General features: G+C 40.4%; 1 protein-coding gene across 4 annotated transcripts in view; it reads left to right on the forward strand.

The window, feature by feature from the left end:
* Positions 1–10849, forward strand: part of prkg2l (protein kinase cGMP-dependent 2, like) — an 89353-nt gene extending 78504 nt beyond the window's left edge. For 3 of the 4 annotated variants that reach the window (XM_079690289.1, XM_079690288.1, XM_079690290.1), the window contains 3 exons: positions 156–218; positions 7110–7176; positions 8067–10849. In XM_079690289.1, the coding sequence (XP_079546415.1) occupies positions 156–218; positions 7110–7176; positions 8067–8162 (226 nt within the window). In that variant the 3' untranslated portion in view covers positions 8163–10849. Of the gene's footprint in view, positions 1–155; positions 219–7109; positions 7181–8066 lie in introns of those variants that run through there. The other variant, XR_013809710.1, reaches the window with a different exon arrangement.
* Positions 10850–13635: the final 2786 nt, after the last annotated feature.

The raw sequence follows: 13635 nt of genomic DNA on the forward strand, positions 1-13635 counted from the left end.
AGTTTTGATGCTGCTGCTATGTATATTCAGCCAAGTGTTATACAAATGTTATCATGTAAGTGTGTTAGGTTTCCTGGCAGTATCTTTCTCTTAAATAGAGAATCCTCAGGGTTAATAAATTGGATTAATATCAAATTTCTTCCGCTTCCTATCAGGCTAAATCCAGTCGAGAGGCTGGGAAACAAAAAGAATGGCATCATTGACATCAAAAAACACAAGTAAGAAACTTCTGCTTGACTGCTCATAATTTAATTTAATTATATTTCATTCAAAACTGTGATGTAAAGTTCTGTTCAGCATGCTAATGGCAGAATTCTAGTTAGCTTGACATGTTGTTAGCTGGTAATGTAAGCTGGTGATGTGCACCAGATTATAACTTGCTTTTTGAGGCAATAACCTTGGGGCCCCAACCAAGAAAACATAACAAATACTGAGAGGGGTCCACCTGATGTCCCTAAAGACTGACCTGCACTCCTATAATGAAACACAATATGACAACCTGGTTCTTACAGGGATGCAAACTCATCAGGTATGAAAAAGGTGACAAGGATCCGAGGCCCGAGCCCCCCGACCCCACAGAATATCGGCTTTAAAATGAGGAATAACAGAGGATTTTAGCAGTCAGAACAACTAAAGCAGCAGTGTTAATAATAACAGAAACGCTAAAGAGTCACATCTAATAGAAATATATAAAAGCATTTATTTTAATTGTGTAGCAGTCAGTTTACAATTTTGGCAGGACTGTTGAGCATTTTGAAAATATATTTTCATGCCTCTGTGCAAGGCTTAGTCTTTCTATCTTTAAAGCCACTGGTGTAAAGTAACTAAGTTCATAAACTCAAGTACTATACTTGGGTACAATTTTGGGATACTTGTACTTTATTTAAGTAGTTCAATGTTTTGCTACTTTGTTCTCTACTCCTCTACAGTTCAGAGGTACATTATTTACTTTTACTCCACTACATGTTTTTAATACCTTTAGTTACTTTACAGATCTGGATGAATGATGTGAAATATAATCAAGTGTTAAATCAGACTTTAGTTCCACCTGGAGTAAATCCAGAAGCTACCCTGCAGTATACAAAGTCATTCAAACTAGCTGCACCTTTACCAGCTTTGAGAACACGTTCATGATCTATCATTATAAAACATATCATATATATTATTCTGAAATGGAACAATCTGCACAATGACTGTGCAGATTGTTTGAATGCACACAAACATGCATTCAAACAATGCATGTTTGAATGCATTGTTCAAACAATGCATTCAAACATGAATGTAAAAGTACTTTTACTTTAACTAGTAAAAGTACTTTAACTTTTACTAGTTAAAGTACTGTCGCTACTTTAACTAGATTTTGTTGATAATACTTTTGTACTTTTATTTTTTTAACTTTTAATCAAGTACAAGATTGGAGTACTTCTACTTTTACTCTAGTACAAGATCTTAGTACTTCTACTTTTACTCAAGTACAAGATCTGAGCACTTCTACTTTGACTCAAGTACAAGATCTGAGTGGTTCTACTTTTAATCAAGTACAAGATCTGAGTACTTCTACTTTTACTCTAGTACAAGATCTGAGTACTTCTACTTTTACTCAATTACAAGATCTATACTTATACCACCTCCGTTTATAGCCTATGAAAAAAACTATTAGAAAACGAAGGCTAAAGCTAACGTTAGCAGATAGTGACAATGTATGCTAGTTAGCTAGCTCAACGATAATATTGCACATCACGCTCTGCCGGTCCGATAGGGAGCTCTGCTCTGACACCTGAACGGCCCGTTCTAACAGCTGTTCACCAGCGGTCCAGTCTGTGCCACAGTGACTCCGGACCACACAGTTAAAGTCCATGTAATGTCCAAAATAAAAGTTATTCTGTGTTAATAAATCGCTTCATCACTTTCCACTGTTTCATTTGACATATCAACATCAATGATTCTTTCCATAAATACCCCCCAAATAACATGAAATGTGTGCCACTTTCCCGTGTTATTCCGCTCCGGTAGCGAAAAGCTTGCCAGCCATTAACCCAGCTGTGTGACGTCACACGTGGCAAACACCAGCCTCGTCTGGATTGTTTGTTTTGTATCCTTCCGCTATTTTCGCTCAACATATGTGTAACCGGACCTCGCTAAACTTTTTTTATCTAACAATTCATGATGGGGAAGCGATGTGTAGTTGTGAGCTGTGAATGTTTCCTGATTGCTATAAACATTGATCATGGGTGCTGGAAGATTGTGCACAAAACTCGGGTCAGAATTAAGTTACTACAGGTGTTATGCCAGCTTGAGCTAAATGTCACCAGAGTACAGTGAACTTGCCTAGTGACTGAAATATATAAAAGTTGAAGTGAAATAAGTAAGGCCAAAAATGAATTACGTCTGAATATCTTTATTATTTTTACCACTTTTAATTATTTGTGGGCTCGCACATATACCAAAATAGACTAATGTACACTGCAATAAAGATAAAATGTTACAAGTGAAAAATTAACAAAAGAACCCTTTTTTATTTATCAAACAGTAAATTAATACAATCTTACAAATTTGTGATTTGGAAAATGTTGTTATATTTACATGTTTCTTTGGAAAAATAATATTGTAAATGATGTACTTTGTAAATTATTTACATCATGCGAAACCATTTTAACCAGTTCAGCTGCATGATTTATGTCAAATTACAGATTTGGCCATTGAAATCCCTGATAGCGGCCTCCCGGCTCAGGGTAAGTCTTCCGTATCTCGGTTACAGCACATGCAGCGGGACTCTGATTTTTGGGCCGAGTAGGCCTACACCCCAGCACCAACGTACAAACTGTCGATAAGCTGTATATCGATACTTCCTAATGAAAAAAAAGTATACAGATTATAAATATATTTGGAGAAAAATAAAATGTTATGTAGTAGCCTATTATTATGTAGCAATGGTTACAAATTGGCTTATAACATGATATTTGTATTTTACTTGTACAAAATAAATATGAGGTTATACATGACTGCTTGACAGAATCATAGACCTCTTATATATTTCCTCACATGTGTAGTTGTTTCTTTTCTCAAGCATACATTGAACTTGCATACACAGAAAAAATAAAAGCCAAGCTGTTTTTGACTGCTTGAAAGAGTTTAATGGTATCTTTAAAAGTGTACCATATCTGTAGCGACTAAAAGTATTATATGAAAGCAAAGCTGCAATAGGCAGTTGGGTCAATCAATATTTACTTACTGGTGTAGTGGGCCATCAACTGCTCTGTGTTGTTGTTTGTATTGAAGATACGCTATTTTCAGTGTCCAAACACTGAGATAGCCTTCTCTAAAGCCTGGGTGGCTAATAATGCACCTTGGTTTCTCGTCGGTGTCTTCTATCTGGCAGAGTCCTGCACGGGTCTGATTTTCAAGACCCGCTCCCGCCCCGCACCCGTGACGTGCAGTACCGAACCCGCCCCGCTACCCGCACATATTGCCAATTAGTCCCGCAACCCGACCCGACCCGCCGGCACATGATCCGCAACCCGACCCGAACCCGCATATATATAAGCAGTGACAACGTGCAATTATTAACACACGCAGTTGCATATTTGGCTCAAAAAGCCTGGGATGTTGTTTATTTTCTCCATCTAGGATGACACCAAAAGCCTCCCAGACGTTGGATTTTGCTCTTGAGGAAGAGTTATTGAAAATGCTGTATTCTCCGCTATAGAGAGCTTCACCTCAGCCATTCAGAATGTGGTGCGCTCAGCAGCAGATAGATGCACTGCAGAGGTTATGATTATGCTCGGTACCGCGGAGGAGAGGTCTGAGGATTTAAACATTAAACTAAATTATTATTGTTTAAATATATTTATTATGCAACACCCGCAACCGGACCCGCATCATCTTTGTTTTACCCAGAAGTGAACCCGGAAAAAAGCGTTTGAAAAAATACCACCCGCAAATCACCTTTTTTGCGGGTCACCCGTCGGGTACCCGCGGATACCCGACCCGATGCAGGACTCTGCTATCTGGTCAGTAGGTTGCAAACTGTCTATTTGTTCCATCATCTGCCGCCAGATCTCTCTGCAGCATACACATTCATCTGCAGTGGGCATGCTTTCACAGCATTGACATGTACACCTGAATATTGTACATAACATTAAAAAACAAAACAATATCTGCCGGACGTGTGAGGAACAGATGACAAATTAAGATCGACATTTAGTGCAGGTCAAACTAAATAAAACAGAATTTACCATTCAGTATTGCCGACTCGAGTCTCGCCGGCTGCGGAATCCGCTTCTCTTTCACAAGTTTCTGCCTCGTTGTTCGATTGCTGGGCAGGAGGCTCGTACTTATAAGGCAAAATGCCTTGAAGTGAAAGGCTAGCTGGTTCACTCTCTACTTCTGTAACTGAATCCAGATAACCCACTGAATCTGAGCTTGAATGATCGCTGTCGCTGTCGCTGTCTGAAGTTATCGCGTTGCTTGCCATTTGGACTGATTTGATCAAATGGCAATGTTTGCCACGTGTGACGTCACCGCTCGTTCGGCAGTGATCGGGGGCGTACTCGGCAAACTTCGGAACCAACATCGGTTTTTAACGTATATGTCATTTAATTATGACGAAACTTTAAAAAAATTTATTTATTTTTATTCTGGTGATATCTAAACTACATGTTAAAAAACACCTGTGTTAGATGCATTACATGGCCTTTAATATTAACGAACGCACCCGTAGGTAATGTAGCTGCTGAAGCTAGACCCTCATCGCGGAGCAGCAGAGCCTTATTATACATCCATGAGCAGAGCCGACAGGCAGGAAAACTCGAGCAAACAGCTCGCACTTCATTATAATATATAAAAAAAGAACACCATGCGTGTCATGATGGCACATAACAGCTCGCGGCCGCAGATTACTCCGGGTCCCAGACCCCCCCCCCATACCCCAAAAATATTTTCATTGCAGATCTACATGAATCACACAAACGACCTATTTGCATTCAAAACGGCGAATTTCACCGAAAGGTGACAAGTTTGCATCCCTGTTCTTATCTTTGATAGAAATGTCAGAGGACATAACAGAGGGGTTGCCAACTGGCTATTTGTAAGACGATTAGAAACAGGTATTGATGGTGGTGAAATCACTAATGGATGAAGTTGCTTTGCAATGTATTCCTTAGGTAAGGATAGGATTAAAGGACGCAGTTAAGGTACACAAGGTCAGAGAATGATGTTTAAAGTTTTCTCAAAAAACTAACGGCTGATGCTAATACTTGGAAAGCCAGTAGATACCCAATGACTAGACTACTGAGCAGTCCATAGCTGCATGGGCGCGGGAAGGGGGGTGCTGAGGGCGCTGCAGCACTCCCTAGCGGCAGGCAGGGGGTGCGGAGCTCCCCTGTCTGAATTATTATTTGACGGTTATTGCTGCTCCCACTGTGCATAATCTGTGTAATATGTAGCCAATAAATTCCACATTGTTGGTAAAATAATATTTTGGCCTGCCCCGAATGTTTTTTCTGTAGCCCCGGACAATTCTACCTCAATAATATAATACATTAACCGTGCTTTACGTGAACCTCATCAAGACACTAGAAAGGACGGCAGGGCTGTAATTTCCCGTGTTCAGTGAATGCAACAGAGGCAAGACACCAGACCAATCAGAGAGTTGCATGGAAATAAAAGTGTGCTTGTGTCATTCAAGCTCGCGGCTCTGTGTGTGCGGAAATAGCGCATTTAGTGTGTGTGAGAGAGGGGGAGAGAGAGAGGGACCGGTGCCAGCAGCAGGGACCGTGTTGTTAGCATCTGGTTAGCTAGCTGCACTAACGGACATACGGAGCTGTTTGTTCCACAACAAGCTGGAGGAGAGCTCTCCTCTCAGACTGAGAGGCTCAGGTGAGCTAAAGGACTCTCTGAGTGTTTCGATAGTTAACTTTAGTCTAAGTTATCTCAGTGGGTCTCAAACGGTTTGGTCAAAAATCATTCAAAAGATTGTTTCCGCGGCACACCTTCATATGATCATTATAGTTATAAAAAAAATAAGAGAATAAAGGAAAAACAGTTATGAAATACTATATGGCAGTAAAACAAGAATACAGTTTGAAAGGGGAGTGATTTGTAAAATATCCATAAAGAAAAAGAACATCTGCTTACAGTTGTGTTTCATCTGGGTGTTGAGCGATGTATCCATAGATCTCTTAATGTTGCTCTCAAAGTGCAGCAGATTGATGCTTTTAACTTCAATATTTAAAAAAAATCTTCCCGGGGGAGCATCCCCCCGGACCCCCCTAAAGGAGGTGAGGTCCGCTCCCCACTCGTAAAGTGGGGAGCGGCCTATATGCCGTGAGCTGATTATCTAGCCTTCATTGTAACAGTCGCGGGTTTACTGTGTGTTTGCGTGTGGGGAGTTTTTTTGTGCGTGCTCTAATAGTCCCGTAATAGTGTTCACTGGAGTCCAGCACCTCAGCACCCCTACTCAAAATACCTTCCCGCGCCTCTGCATAGCTGTCAGGTGTCTATCAATCAATTAGAACCAAATATGTTGGATTTCTGTACACAAACTTCATCAGGTCCCCAGCTATAGCCGTGGTCTTGACATAAAATCTCGAGTCCTATAGGCTACAGGTCTGAGATCGAGACAAGATCGAGACCAAATACAGTCGATTCCGAGACAAGACCAAGACCTTTAAAAAGTGACCGGTTTCGAGTATTACAACACTACAAATCAGTTGTGTAGTACAAAAAAAAACTACACTAAAACACTATTTTATACTACAGAGACTTCATTTAACCTCAGTGCCTCATGGGGGGTTAAGTTGAACCACTGGCTCACTTTACCCCACAGCCACTTTTTGGGAAAAAAAGCTGTCTAGCTTAGCCATTCATGCTAATCTTTAGCTAAATGATTTGACAAATTCATTGTATCATTGTACCATTGTTTTATTAAACGCTGTTAACTTGTAAATAAGCTTCCTGGACTCTTTACCGCTAATCCTACCTCAGATCGTAGAAAACCCAACAGTTTCTAATTATATTTCAACCAGCAATAATCTGGTTTAAGGTTACAGTCTGTTCTATTTCAAATAAAGTCCAACCCTCAGGTTCTTTTTGTTCTATCTGTTGTAAAGGTGGTTCCAGGGCTTTAACTGGGAAGGTTTGAGGCGTCACAAGCTGCCGTCCCCATTGAGAAGAGAGGTGAGACCATGAGCTTTCTTTTCTAACGCACTGACAGACTGTTCCGGAACAATCTGAGAAAACCACTTGCCATTTTATAAACTTTACAAGAATGCAATCTACTGCTTTTATTTTATTCTTGGAGAAATCTGCCATGATGTTTACAATATCATTTGTGACCGATAATGGAACATTTAGATTTAATGAAGGTTAAAATGCTGATGGGATACATATGGTAATAGCATAGCTATGAATTAGCAACTACCAACTGAACTAACTGGCTCTGAACCAAGCCCAAAGGATTAGCGACAGGTTTGAAGAACATTTTTGAAATGGTTGAATGTGTGTTTTATAGATTTTTGGTGCATGTAAATGGTCTGCAGAGACTAAAATCCCTGTTATCCTTCCAGAGGGAGTTTCTCTCCCACACACTCCCCACCCTGGCTAAAACGGCCCCATTGGAGTCCTTTGTTTACTTCCATAACAAAGTGACATCACTAAACTGTTGCGTTGCCCTGATCTACACGTACAAAAATATATATTTTCTCATTAGGTTTTTGAGAAACAACATTGTTTGAAGTCTACTTAGTGTTAGATTCTCACAAAGTCATGTGTCATGTGGTTGAGTGGTTGTCCAACGTACAAAGTGCAAGACTGACTTATTTAAGGTACTGAGTTACAGTGGTTTCCTAGCTGCATGAAAGAAATCAAACCGGCCCTGACATGTGTCAATATTGACCTATAAGTATGTATTTTAAGGAAGACTGTCAGTATGCAAACTGAACTGGCCAAATGTCCTTGATTAGGGTGTGCACGGACAGAAGGGATTCAGCTCTACCAATGAGGACACTGTGAATTAACTGATGCTGGCAAAATGTATTGACTTCCTGATGATTTATCTTGCTCCTCAGCTGAAGGGCCCAATGGATCACAGTCACTTCGACTTGTTCCCTCCTGACACAGAGGAGCCTCCTGATGAGCTGTCTGCTTGGGATAAGCACTTCTGATGGTACAGAATCTAAGCAGTAGCAGTGGATTTAACTGACCATAACTCCTAAAGATACAGATCTAGCGCTTCGTTTCGGACGCCTACCCGTGCGGGTCCCTCACCTGCACGGGGCGGGCCCCTGCTGAAAAGGAAAATCCCACGCAGGACTTGATACGCCCCCTTGATAAATACATTTAATTATAAGGAAACCAGCTGCAATGGATCATGAATCCACCAGGGATTGATTGAAAGCTGCCACACTGGAACTCATGTGAAATAAACAGCTGCTAGATCTACTGGTATCTGATATAGTGGATATTTGTTAAAATCCATATGTCACGGATAGGATCATATTCTGTGCTAAATAAGAGACATGTAATCATTTACTAAACATCACCATGTTTTTATTTAACAAAAATAATGTTGTTTAATTCACGTTTGCTATGTTTTTAGATCAGGAAATGCAGCCGGGCTCAAACAAACGATTTTCAATCATCATCCTCACGATCATTTAATGTATCATATGTTCGCGAGTTGAAATGCATGCACTAGCCTACATTTAATTTAATTGTAACGAAATAAATGTGGTTTAATCCACATCATTTACTGTGATCATTGTTTACTGTTGTGCACATCACTTTTCGCTGTGTGATGCACCCATGGTTAGAAGCTAAACTGCATTTCGTTGTCTCATTTCGTTCGTTGCAATAACAATAAAGTTGAATCTAATCTTGAGCAGGAACAAATGTATTTACTTAGTACATATCTGACATTAACGATTAAACACATTTGTGCATTCTTTAAACCGAGTCAAGCCGACTCCGGAGGTGGCGGCACATTAAGGCCACGGCCCCACGAGGGCGAAAACGGTAATTTGCGTTACTGTTTAGTGTCATATAGACCGTTCTGCCACACTAGGACGACCGAATATGACAGTAAACAACTGTGGAAACAATAATGGGTCCCAAGGTGGATAGAACGGCATACGCAACGCGGCTCCGTGTGTAAAGGCCCAGATACACCGGCCCGAAATCAGCAGTAAATGGGAGTCGGGCCGAACATAAGTGTGGGCACGCCCTATTCGGAGTGGTGTGCGCCGCACCGTCGGGTCTTTTCTGCCGACCTGACGCCTTTTCTTGCCGATTCAACATGTTGAATCGGCGTCGGGATCACCACCGGAAGTCGGACAAAGGGATAACACTGATTGGCTGTTCAGCTAGCGAATCAGTGCATGAGAAGCGTTAACGGAAGTGAGGGAGGTAAACAAATGATTTAAAATGGAAGATGGAACACACACGGACGGCTATTTCACCTCATCGGTTTATAGAGCTCCTGTTCGTTCATGTTTTCAATGGACGAGAGTGAAAATGGAAAGAAAACCGCTATTTGTTGTTTGTTTATATCACGGAGTCTGTTCTTCTTCTCTGTCTTCCGGTTGTTCCGGTTGTTGCCTCTTTTGAATGATGATTACACACTACCGCCGCCTGCTGGTAAGGAGAGTTATTGCGACTCACGCATACGCAGTTCATACGTGCTCGGCTCGGATTTGCGGTGTGTTCCAGTGCGCGAAGTCGGCAAATACGCAGGAGAGTCCGGCGACGCAACAGTCGGTGTCGGTGTCAGCGTCGGCGACTTCTCAGGTGACTGGCCGGTGTATCTGGGCCTTAAGCCCTATACGATCATTTTCTGATAATGATGAGGTAATAGCCCCGCCTCTCCCCACCTCTGCTGCTCAGCCCCGCGTCAAAGTAAACTGCACACTGAATTCAGATTATTTATCTTTCTCTCGATATGGACATAAACGCGAGTGAAGTCTAATCTGACAGGACGGAGACACGCAGCTCTGCTCACCTGCAGCTCCGGAGAAAAGCACACACTTCAAGTCAGATCATCGCCCTTAGCTATTTTAATTACCTCTCAAACTACATAAACTAGTTATAAATATGTTTATTTTTACTTTCGGCCGGGTCACTCATTACTGGATCAGCTGCTGCATGAGACAGACACTGACGCTGTCCGAAGAGAGGGAGGAAAAAGAGAGGCTCCGTGTGTTTTATTATATTATATAGATTCGTTATTCATTTGTGTTAAAGCTCAATAAATAACAAAGAACACCTTTGACCGGCACTTTTATAATTTTGTCCGGAAGATTTAACCTTTAATACACGTTGTCTGGTGAAAAACTCTGCCCGGTTTCCTCTGCCCCCACCGCGGAGAATAAACCGAAGGGCAACCATGACAACCATGCTTCTTCGCTGCTTTTGTGGAGGAAGTTACAGCGCCACGTACAGGCTCCTGCATATGTACTGCAGCTTCTCCAGTGGTTGGAGCTAAACGGAGCTGTCTCGTGTGGACTTGTTTGAGACGCGTTGCGGCTCACCTCGAAAGTAGACGAGAATAGCCGATCGCAGCCGGGGGAGGTTTGGCGGATTGCAAACAACTTTAAGGTGCATGCCGCCACCTCCGGAGTCGGCTTGACTCGGTTTGCATAAATAGAATGCACACGTGTTTAATCGTTAATGTCAGATATGTACTAAGTAAATACATTTGTTCCTGCTCAAGATTAGATTCAACTTTATTGTTATTGCACATATTACAGATACTGAGACAACGAAATGCAGTTTAGCTTCTAACCAGGAGTGCAACAAGCAGTAAAGTGAAAAGTAATGTACCCAATCTACAGAATAAAAGATAGAATGAATTGAATGATGAACAAACAGTGAGGGGTATGAATACACTAGATATACACAGCACAGCAGCCTGTGAGCAGTATGAACAGTGTGCATGAATATGCTAAGATATATAAAGTATGAAAACGGGAAGCAGTGCAAGTATAGTATAAAATATATAGATATTAATTTCATGATGATAAACATTGTGGAATAAACAAATGACCAGACCGTTCACCAGCCCCCCACCCCTCATGTCGATGTGAACTCTTTGTTTAAAACGAATTGGCCATCGGAATGTGTGGAGGAATTCCCCCTCTCCCCCCCATGAGACACACATTGAGTCCAGAAAATGAATGTTATTAAGAGCTGTAAATATAATAAGCCATTCTTCTCTTGCATACATATATTGTCTTCAGACATGCATATATTATGTTTAATATTAAATGTAAAAATTGAATGAATCTGCATGAGAGCAAAATGTATAAATATGAGCATTAAAATATATGAATATGAGAAGAAAATGCATGAATGTGTGAGTGACAATATATGAATGTGTGCTGTCCGATAGTCCACCATTTCCACCGGAAATATCAAACATTTAATACAAGTGAAAAACAATGAACAAGACTTAACCTATTAATAATAATTTATTATGTTTATTCCGTTTGGATGTAAGATTTTTGACTTTGTTTAGAGCAGTGATCTTCTCTGCAGCAGAGAGCCAAGCGCTGTCAGACCGGACGTAACCCTGAAAAGTATTATCATCTGAAATGAATCCTTATGTTATTATATATAGACATTATGTACAATAATATGTATATCTTCGTCTCTCTCCATTTCCTGCCATCTCTCTTCGGTTCCCGCCGTCACTCCGTTTACCTGATTACCTCACCCCTTCCCTGGTAAATACATCCTGTTGAGCAGGATCTACAGTTTCCAGTATTTTCCGTTTCGTAAAATGATAAAATACGGCGAAGATATTAAAATATGTGCTTCCATTTCTCATACTTTTGAAATGTATTAACTTTATATCATCGTATCTCCGTGTTTACTGGGTCTTTTTGCATGAAACAAAGACTGGCATATCGTTTCAAGCCAGTACGTTCGACAGAAACACACGGCAATGTTGTCCTGACTGTTGTTTTTATGCGGCACCGGCTTGAAAAGGGTCATGTGATCTGATCACGCCGGCGTGACGGTCGACTCAAAAGGGTTAATATTACATACATATAAGTATTGTTACAACTTGTATTTAGAAATACTCTGTTGTACTTATTGATGCATAAATGTGTTCATCCATTCAATGTGGCATCTGCTATAATGGGGTTAATGTATGATATTACTTAATAATACAATACATTAGAATATATGATATGATAATTACATTTGAGTTTTATTCATTTCTTATTTTATAGTTTCTCATTATTATTATTTTTATTTTTATCGCTCATCTTATTTTTGATTTTATTAATCTGTGCTATCCTGTTTTTCACTCTCACTACTGTGTAAAAACACCCCAACAATATTAAAAAAAATATACTGCATAAAGCAAACTATATACTTTATTTGATCTAAAATATTGATATTTTTTCATTATAGTAGCCTGTGAAAACCATAACAAATAGGTGATTAAATGCTACAGTATTCAGCAAACACAACTACAGAACTGCAAACATTGCAAACAGACTAAGTTCTACAATACCCAGTTGTCTTTGTGTATTTGTGAATGAAGCACCATCTCATGGTTAAGTCCTGTAATTGAACAAATGGAGAACTTTGGCAACGCCCTCTAGCAATTTGGCAACACCCCCAGGCACTGGCATCCGCTGGGTTTTTGACTGGGACACACCCATCTGAGTCCTATCTGGAGTGCTACATCTGTAATCTTTGGATCTCTCTCTCTCATAGCAGCCTTTTTACCTGGAGTCCATCACCAGGACAGAGACTGAACGAGAAACCTGCTGTGAGGAAATACGTGTTCATCATTTTACAGATACTCATGATTAACTAATCATGAGGTGACTACTGTATGTTGATGTATACAACCTTTTTAAAACCTTAAACCTTTAACCACAGCAGGAAAATCGACTGCACATCACATTGGGCTCCCCATGTCCTAAAAAAGAAGGCACTCCTTGTTGTTTTTACTGTTTTTACAAACCAACACATTTCAGATATGTATATTTAACAGAGTTATAAAGGTTGGTTTAAAATCCGGGTTAAATTGGAGAATTACACCATCTGGTGTTACAAACGCGTGCCTGCATTACTGTAGCTTTGTTACCGCAATGGATTGTGGGAGATTCTCATACCGCGTGAGGATCTTTTGAGAGTAAGGTTCTATTGTATTATGTCGGTGGACAAAAATGTATGTTGTTATTTTATTGGACAATAACGTTCTGTTGTGTTGTTTCATTTAATGTGAGTCGTTTAATGCTCACAGCAACATGTTTTTGTGTGATTGGCTATTTGTTTTATATGATTTATTAATGTGATCACCAATAGCTAATCTGAGCGAATAAGCTAACGTGAGCGTGGTGCTATCTCTCCTACAGAACGTGTCCTTTTTATGTGTCCATTCAAATGCAGGTATGTGAGTTTTGTACACCAGTTTGTTTATGTTTAATGTTTCACATTGTTTACTACCACTATACGATCATTGATGTGTTGTTGGAGATTTGTATACCCCGTGAGGATCTTTTGAGAAACGTGTCCTTTTTATGTGTCCATTCAAACGCAGGTATAAACAAACGCAGTGAAATAAACCAAAGTATTCACCAGCTCTGAGTGGTCTGTTGCCGAGGGGACACTACACCGGGG

The sequence above is a fragment of the Notothenia rossii genome (assembly GCF_949606895.1).
Source record: "Notothenia rossii genome assembly, chromosome: 6".
NCBI classification, from domain to species: Eukaryota; Metazoa; Chordata; class Actinopteri; order Perciformes; family Nototheniidae; genus Notothenia; species Notothenia rossii.